The sequence below is a fragment of the Mixophyes fleayi genome, chromosome 12, assembly GCF_038048845.1.
Source record: "Mixophyes fleayi isolate aMixFle1 chromosome 12, aMixFle1.hap1, whole genome shotgun sequence".
Taxonomy (NCBI): domain Eukaryota; kingdom Metazoa; phylum Chordata; class Amphibia; order Anura; family Limnodynastidae; genus Mixophyes; species Mixophyes fleayi.
This window is the reverse complement of record NC_134413.1, coordinates 80,503,982-80,513,830: the sequence shown is the minus strand read 5'-3', so window position 1 is coordinate 80,513,830 and position 9,849 is coordinate 80,503,982. Positions and strand designations below refer to the sequence as shown.

The 9,849-nt window shown below is 38.7% G+C and overlaps 2 protein-coding genes across 2 annotated transcripts; both read right to left on the bottom strand.

Moving 5' to 3' along the window:
• Positions 1-178: 178 nt before the first annotated feature.
• Positions 179-2,682, bottom strand: UFC1 (ubiquitin-fold modifier conjugating enzyme 1). The gene is made up of 6 exons (XM_075193287.1): positions 2,555-2,682; positions 1,841-1,908; positions 1,650-1,713; positions 1,462-1,538; positions 1,011-1,101; positions 179-436 (listed from the first exon to the last, which is right to left on the bottom strand). The coding sequence occupies exons 1-6, from the start codon at positions 2,675-2,677 to the stop codon at positions 365-367; spliced, it is 495 nt and encodes a 164-aa protein (XP_075049388.1). The 5' UTR covers positions 2,678-2,682; the 3' UTR covers positions 179-364.
• Positions 2,683-7,127: 4,445 nt separating this feature from the next.
• On the bottom strand, positions 7,128-9,545 carry APOA2 (apolipoprotein A2). Its single transcript, XM_075193288.1, has 4 exons — positions 9,442-9,545; positions 8,450-8,526; positions 7,676-7,814; positions 7,128-7,325 (listed from the first exon to the last, which is right to left on the bottom strand). The coding sequence occupies exons 2-4, from the start codon at positions 8,499-8,501 to the stop codon at positions 7,226-7,228; spliced, it is 291 nt and encodes a 96-aa protein (XP_075049389.1). The 5' UTR covers positions 8,502-8,526; positions 9,442-9,545; the 3' UTR covers positions 7,128-7,225.
• Positions 9,546-9,849: the final 304 nt, after the last annotated feature.

Genomic DNA, 9,849 nt, shown 5'->3' with positions numbered 1-9,849 from the left:
TATCACATTCCTGCTCTGACCCAAGTTTTAAATGTAAACTTCAATATCCCTATTGTCTAAATAGATGGTATTTGCTGCATAAGTGCTCCGTAATATGGAGTAATAATTATTTAGAGGAAAATAAATTCAAATTAATGCAAAGTATCAAACAAGAAAAAAAAAATGGTCAGGTGCTGTCTGCATTTCACAATATTTATTACGCTGAATGTCATTCGTTCCTGGTAAAAATGTGGCATTTTAAATCATGGTGTTGTATTAGAAGTCCATTAATAGGGTTCGAAGGGAGGGATGGCGCAGACTCCCTTGTCACGTCCCGATGACAGTCCCCCATCACCGGAGATGGCGTCACGGTATAACCGTACCCTCAATCGTCCTTGTGTTTCACCAGTCCCTTGCTGATCAGATCGGGTATCTCCACCGCCATCCACGGTCCCAGCTACGTGATAGAAGAAAACAAGATGGCACCAAGCGCTACAAACCAGACGCTTCAAGGACACCTCCATCATAAACGGACCCCTCGTTAATCAATATGCCCCTCAAATGTATAGCAAATATGCGGCGGCATCCACCATGATTCCTTCTTCCTCCGTTACCTGAGCCAGACGCTGTGGTCATCGGCCCAGGAAGACGTGGAACATCTATGGGGGGTCCTATCTGATTAACAAGTGGTCCACGAAGGGTGGAGTTGTCCTTTCTGTATCATTATCCAAGTCATTAAATAACGAACTCCAAAATGAGTAAAACCGGAAAAAAAGGAAACAGCGTTGGCCTAATATAATTAAACTCAAAACGAATGCATAGCGCGTTTTTGTATGGCGCACGTACAGTGGGCATACGCACGTCCGTATTCAACAAGGAATGGATGTGGAGAGACGTCCGTTGAAGAATACGGGTCTAGGTCCGCTCTGTACTTCTTGGACCAGTATAACAAGTGCAAATATTGTCAATTTTTATTTATTTTTTGCCTGGTTTTGCATAACGACTGATCTCTCAGAGTGAAGGTCACTTACCCCCAGAGCCATGAGTTGCGCCAAGCCAAATTTAGGAACGTTCCGCGCCCACAAGGGCTTGAAGTGTTCTGTCAGACAGATTTTCCCTCCCCTGAAGAGGAATAGATACAAAACAAAAAGAAATAAAATTATATTTTTTGCATCCATGTGAAAAAATAAATAAATAAAGATCAATGCTTTAAAGTATTCACAGCAACAACACAGTATCCAGATGTTCTTCAAATAGCAGAGAAAAGGTTTTTACAATTTGGTTGGCCTCTATTTCTTTCTGGGATGTTGTAATCATGATACACAAGTCCATCCCCAGGAGGAATCCATGTTGGATTACAGATTGACTCACACATCCTTTATATATAAACGTATTCTGTTATTATTCTTAAGCTCACACAGTCTTTTTGTTCCGTTTTTAACCTTAAATGTTATATGGGTGATACAAGCTTTCACCTCGTACCTGTACATTTTCGCCGTCTTCCCATCTAGTTCTGGAATGGCTATTTCAGGGGCTGTGGCGGGATAAGTGACCGGGATCTACAGAAGGGAGAAAACATAAAGATTTGGGGCAAAAAAAAAATCAAACATTGTCCAAGTTCTCCGTAAGACGAGATTTGTGACGGGATAACCGGTCTGAGAAGCACTCACATCAAACTCAACGTCAAACTCGTACTTCAGGAGCTCGTGAATGTACCAGCATTTACCAAACCATCTAGAAAGGAGAGAGAAAAGAGAGGTCATGCGGTAATCTGTCCGTGGTGCCAGCCTAACACTGGCACAAGGGCTGAAGCGGCTGAGAGAGGGGCGACGTATCACCCAGTCGGGTCTGCAGGTCGTACCTGGTCCCTTCTTTGTTGGATTCTAATCGGAACCAATCGTTGTCGGCTTTCTTGTTATTTTCAACATACTGTGGAGTAAGAGGAAAATAAATTTACAGTACATTGGCAGAGAACAGATCCATACAGGGTGAGAGCAAGATATCCTTATAGCTCGGGTTCCCGGTGCTCAGTACCCTGGTACGAGGGAGTGGGATACACATGGCTAATAGTTGTATATACAGCAATGGCTCATCTCCAATAAAGAGATTGGGAAAAGGGGGTGCACTGCTACCACTGGGGGAACTGGAGGTGGAGTCATTAGACAACGGAGGGCTCTACGGAGCCGTCACTGGATGAATGGGGCGCTACAGGAGACCTGCCAAACTGCACAATCCAGCCATAGAGCCTACGGCTTGGGACCGTGTCATGGAGCTACATGTAATCACGCAGCGAGCCCTTTTATGGGGAAGAAGTCAAATACTCTAAATTGAGGATACTGAATATAGAATTGGGGTGCTGTATAAAGAATATATATATATATATATATATATATATATATATATATATATATAATGGGGGTGATTTCAAGCCATCCCCTACTGCCATAGGTGTGACCCCAGAAACCTGAGTCTCACAGTTTGGTCTCCCCAGGATGACAGGCATTCTCCCACCCGGAACCTCTCACCCATTACTATGTTCTCGGGGGGACAGATTACGATGTGACACTGCCCCCACCTTAATGAGCGTCTGGTACTCCTCCTTCAGCCGCTGCACCCACAGCTCCTTGTCCCTGGGGCTCGCCCCGGTCTTCAGGAGCGGAATCTCCGACACCACCCGGCGAGTGGCTTCATCCACCATGTTGGAACGAGAAGGAGAACCCGGAAGAGGAAGACGCGGTCACGCCAGTACTAAGCGCTGGCGGCCATCATTACTACTGGCAGAGTAATGGGAAGTGCTAGACTAATATGAGATATGCAGGACACACTGTATGATATAATAACTGTTATATAACATATGCAGGACACACTGTATGATATAATAACTGTTATATAACATATGCAGGACACTCTGTATGATAGAATAACTGTTATATAACATATACAGGACACTCTGTATGATATAATAACTGTTATATAACATATGCAGGACACTCTGTATGATAGAATAACTGTTATATAACATATACAGGACACTCTGTATGATATAATAACTGTTATATAACATATGCAGGACACACTGTATGATGGAATAACTGTTATATAACATATGCAGGACATTCTGTATGATAGAATAACTGTTATATAACATATACAGGACACTCTGTATGATATAATAACTGTTATATAACATATGCAGGACACACTGTATGATGGAATAACTGTTATATAACATATGCAGGACATTCTGTATGATAGAATAACTGTTATATAACATATACAGGACACTCTATGATATAATAACTGTTATATAACATATGCAGGACACACTGTATGATGGAATAACTGTTATATAACATATGCAGGACATTCTGTATGATAGAATAACTGTTATATAACATATACAGGACACTCTATGATATAATAACTGTTATATAACATATGCAGGACACACTGTATGATGGAATAACTGTTATATAACATATGCAGGACACTCTGTATGATATAATAACTGTTATATAACATATGCAGGACATTCTGTATGATAGAATAACTGTTATATAACATATACAGGACACTCTGTATGATATAATAACTGTTATATAACATATGCAGGACACTGTATGATATAATAACTGTTATATAATATATGCAGGACACTCTGTATGGTATAATAACTGTTATATAACATATGCCGGACACTGTATGATATAATAACTTATATAACATATGCAGGACACTCTGTATGATAGAATAACTGTTATATAACATATGCAGGACACTGTATGATATAATAACTGTTATATAATATATGCAGGACACTCTGTATGGTATAATAACTGTTATATAACATATGCCGGACACTGTATGATATAATAACTTATATAACATATGCAGGACACACTGTGTGATAGAATAACTGTTATATAACATATGCAGGACACACTGTATGATATAATAACTTATATACCATATGCAGGACACACTGTGTGATAGAATAACTGTTATATAACATATGCAGGACACACTGTATGATATAATAACTGTTATATAACATATGCCGGACACTGTATGATATAATAACTTATATACCATATGCAGGACACACTGTGTGATAGAATAACTGTTATATAACATATGCAGGACACACTGTATGATAGAATAACTGTTATATAACATATGCCGGACACTGTATGATATAATAACTTATATACCATATGCAGGACACACTGTGTGATAGAATAACTGTTATATAACATATGCAGGACACACTGTATGATATAATAACTTATATAACATATGCCGGACACTGTATGATATAATAACTTATATAACATATGCAGGACACACTGTATGGTATAATAACTGTTATATAACATATGCAGGACACACTGTATGATGGAATAACTGTTATATAACATATGCAGGACATTCTGTATGATAGAATAACTGTTATATAACATATACAGGACACTCTGTATGATATAATAACTGTTATATAACATATGCAGGACACACTGTATGATGGAATAACTGTTATATAACATATGCAGGACATTCTGTATGATAGAATAACTGTTATATAACATATACAGGACACTCTATGATATAATAACTGTTATATAACATATGCAGGACACACTGTATGATGGAATAACTGTTATATAACATATGCAGGACATTCTGTATGATAGAATAACTGTTATATAACATATACAGGACACTCTATGATATAATAACTGTTATATAACATATGCAGGACACACTGTATGATGGAATAACTGTTATATAACATATGCAGGACACTCTGTATGATATAATAACTGTTATATAACATATGCAGGACATTCTGTATGATAGAATAACTGTTATATAACATATACAGGACACTCTGTATGATATAATAACTGTTATATAACATATGCAGGACACTGTATGATATAATAACTGTTATATAATATATGCAGGACACTCTGTATGGTATAATAACTGTTATATAACATATGCCGGACACTGTATGATATAATAACTTATATAACATATGCAGGACACTCTGTATGATAGAATAACTGTTATATAACATATGCAGGACACTGTATGATATAATAACTGTTATATAATATATGCAGGACACTCTGTATGGTATAATAACTGTTATATAACATATGCCGGACACTGTATGATATAATAACTTATATAACATATGCAGGACACACTGTGTGATAGAATAACTGTTATATAACATATGCAGGACACACTGTATGATATAATAACTTATATACCATATGCAGGACACACTGTGTGATAGAATAACTGTTATATAACATATGCAGGACACACTGTATGATATAATAACTGTTATATAACATATGCCGGACACTGTATGATATAATAACTTATATACCATATGCAGGACACACTGTGTGATAGAATAACTGTTATATAACATATGCAGGACACACTGTATGATAGAATAACTGTTATATAACATATGCCGGACACTGTATGATATAATAACTTATATACCATATGCAGGACACACTGTGTGATAGAATAACTGTTATATAACATATGCAGGACACACTGTATGATATAATAACTTATATAACATATGCCGGACACTGTATGATATAATAACTTATATACCATATGCAGGACACACTGTGTGATAGAATAACTGTTATATAACATATGCAGGACACACTGTATGATATAATAACTTATATAACATATGCCGGACACTGTATGATATAATAACTTATATAACATATGCAGGACACACTGTATGATATAATAACTTATATAACATATGCAGGACACACTGTATGATAGAATAACTGTTATATAACATATGCAGGACACACTGTATGATAGAATAACTGTTAGAGAGCTGAGGGGACACTAATGAATGTGGCACACGGGGAGCTGAGGGGACACTAATGAATGTGGCACACGGGGAGCTGAGGGGACACTAATGAATGTGGCACACGGGGAGCTGAGGGGACACTAATGAATGGGACACATGGGACGCTGAGGGGACACTAATGAATGTGACACATGGGGAGCTGAGGTCAGGGACACCACCGTCTGTACAATATGGCGTTATACGCAGTTATGGCTGTATGGCAGGCAGACTCTGCCCTCGTAAAAAATATCTTGGGATTTAATTGTTACAACATGATGAAATAGCTATGGATTGCCTGGTAATTGTATGTTTTTAAGGTAAATTGTTGGTGTGATGTAAACTTCTATTATTAATAACCAGTATGTACGTCGCACTGTACAACTAATACTTTCTTAAACTGATTTTAAAGAGTGAAGAGGACCCTGCTGGTGTTACAGTCTAAGGACAGGAGGTGTGAGCGGCTGCTGAGATTCCTCTACACCGTGGATGTTCATGTCACATTTTTCATTTGGTATCACTATTTTCTATGCAATTGTGTATATTAGTGTCTTTGTTCTTTATTATTATTATTCTTACCATTTATTTATATAGCGCCACTTATTCCGCAGCGCTGTACAGAGAACTCACTCACATCAGTCCCTGCCCCATCAGAGCCAACAGTCTAAATTCCCTAATATACACACACAGACAGAGAGAGAGACTAGGGTCAATTGATGTCGGGGCAGCACGGTGGCTCAGTGGTTAGCACTTCTGCCTCACAGCACTGGGGTCATGAGTTAGATTCCTGACCATTGGCCTTATGTGTGAGGAGTTTGTATGTTATCCCCGTGTTTGTGTGGGTTTCCTCCGGGTGCTCCGGTTTCCTCCCACAATCCAAAAACATACTGGTAGGTTAATTAGCTGCTATTAAATTGACCCTAGTCTGTCTGTGTGTGTGTGTGTGTGTGTTAGGGGATTTAGACTGTAAGCTCCAATGGGACAGGGACTGATGTGAGTTCTCTGTACAGCGCTGCGGCATTGGTGGCGCTATATAAATAAATAAATAAATGATGATGTCACTGGTTCCTAGTGACTGGATAGGCTGCATTCTCATGAATATTGTCTCATCCAAAATGGCCACCCCCCCCCCACTCTGCGTAGACACTTTAAAAGCTTATCACTCATTTGTATAATTTTTTGGGTCTCTATTGTGGAGACGGCTTTTGTCATGTTCTTATCCCCCAAACATCAGCTACTGACATCCATGTTGGTAAAGACAAATGTTTTAATACATCACAAAAGACACAGTAATATAAGATAACATAAGACGAGGTGGGTGCGGGGACAGGACACGGATCTGGGCGGTTACTGCCATTGCTTGGCGGCTTCAATAAGCTTGGAAAAAAGTTTCTCGATCTCTTCCTTGATTGGCTGGGCCTTGTCCTTGGTCTGTTCCAGTATTCCCCTAAAGAAAGACAACAGGTGACATCATTATAATCTACCCATCGATCAGTAAAGGGGTCATCAGGTCTCCGACATCCTGTGGCTCTCCAGGTGTTGTGAAACTACAAATCCCAGCATGCCTTGGCCGTCACCGTTACGGCCAAAGCATGCTGGGACTTGTAGTTTCACAACACCTGGAGATCCACAGGTTGGCCAGGCCTATGTCTAGATAATAAATATAAAGTTTTGCCTTCTTCAGGAGTTACTCTTAGTGGAGCCCTCTGCTGGTCGGATTCTGCAGTGATTAATGAGCGCCGGAGAAGTACAATTAGAAATAATAATTATAATAAAAATGAATAAGAGTGAACGTACTCGGCTTGAGCCTGGAGTTGACCGTTGTCATATTTTTCCTTCAGTTCCTGTGTGCTGACCTTGAGGGATTCATACCAGCCCTGGAAGAATTCGGCCAGCTTGTCCAGACCTTGGTCAACCTCTCTCTTCACCACAGCGCCTACAAGGGGGAAAGAAGGAGTATTAAAAAAAATAATAATATATATATATATATATATATATATATATATATATAATTAATATATTGTTTGGTGCTTTGTAACACGTTCAAAACTGATTGCTTGGTAAATCCCAGGAAGATTTCTTATCTTTCATTTGGAGTGAACTAATTCAATATAATTTATGATTGATACTATATGTAACTTTAGCAGAGCAGGTGAAGAGTCAGCGAAATAAGATATCGAAGAACGTCAGGAAAAAAAATTATAAATAGCTTTGTATACGCACCACAACTGACGGAGCCCTTTTACAGAACTTTAGCAGAAAACAAATTGTAATATTAATTATAAATGTCTATTTTATAATACCCCGCCAGTTGTCAGCGTTTACACGATGATGGAAATATTAAAAGCTTAGCTATGTCACATACCATTGTTAATAGTGAATTATTTACTCAATTACTCAGCCAAGTCAACGATCTGAGATTTGGGATGGACTTTTGCAGAAAAATATGGCAGCACGCAGTGAACAACTTACTGTTTCCCAAGTGATAACGACTGTTCTGAAGTGCTGACCTATCTACAGCCCCCTAACAAAAATATACATTTAAGTTTTACTTTCATGTTTTCATCTTACCTTCCATGCCGCTGATGGCGAAGATGAGCACGACGAGAGCCAAAACCTTCATGTTGGCAGTAATTAGTCCACAAGTCCTGGAATATTACACATAGGTCACTGTTATTGGGCTGTTTGGCAGCTTAACTAACACTTAATGAACTGTTCTAAGTTCAGGCATGACACTGTTACACATCAGCCATTGAAATCTTGTGCATTATTCTGATAAATACTATACCGGTGAATTGTTTTTCTATAAATCCTCTGCAGATTGGGAGATCCTGTGTGTGGGATTCATAATAGGAATCCTGGTGTCAGTAACTGACAGCAGCCAATCGTATAATCTCTTTCATTGGTCTATCTCCTGTAAGGTCTATCTCCTAGTGGTCTATCTCCTGCTAGACTCATGAAAGCTTGTTTCTGATTGGCTACAACACATTCTACCATTTATACCTGTTTTGTTAATGTAACATTTAAGTGGTTTATTACAAGTATCTGACGGCTTCTTGTCTTGTATTATCGACTACATCATTCACTGCAATTTACCAGCAAATGAGGTTGCGTTAGGCAAAATATTAACTTATTGGACGTTGAAGTCATCAACCAATCAAAAATCTTTTTCTAATATCAAGGACCGGTCAACTATCAGGAATCATAACCTGCAGTCAGTGTGAAATCTCATCTATATTTAATATATACTCATAATGTCATATACTCATAAATGTCTGACATGGCGAATTTACCGTTGGTTTCTCTTCTATCCACCGCAATCTGCGCTTTAATTACAAAGACGTAAGGGCGGCAAAGAAGAAAGTTGGACAATTCAGTCCCCCAAATTTTCTCCCCCGAACGGTTATTTAAGAATGAACAAGAGAAATTTTGAAAACCACCAAAGGACATTTTAAAAAAAAAAAAAGAAACAACTTTATAAAGATGTTGCTATAATGAGCATTATTGTTAGAAATATTTATCCCCACCAGTGTCGGACACCCGGGTAGGGGAACGTCTCTTACCTGAGATGATTTGGAGATAATCCTCAATTCTTTGGATGATGCACAGGTCCTGGACTTGCCTCTTATATAACGAAGTGGCCCCCAGCTAAGCCGGCCCTCTGCTCTTCCCATCGGTCTATGATTGGTCGCAAACCGATTAACCTACTAAGGTTTAAAGGTCTTTTTGCCTCCAACGTGGAGTCGCTTTTATCTCTCTGAGGTTTTGCTGATTATTTGTTGTCTTACCTTGATATCCGGATAAAGAACACACAGGGGGGTAAACACAGAGTTTTGTTAAGAGAGGTGCAGATGCTAACGTCTGGGATTAATTGCCACAGGTACAAACCACAAGGTGTGAGATTGTTTTATGGTCCGGTCCTGTTTGCAGACACTCAGGAAGGAGATGACCGTCAATAAACCCATGTTGTT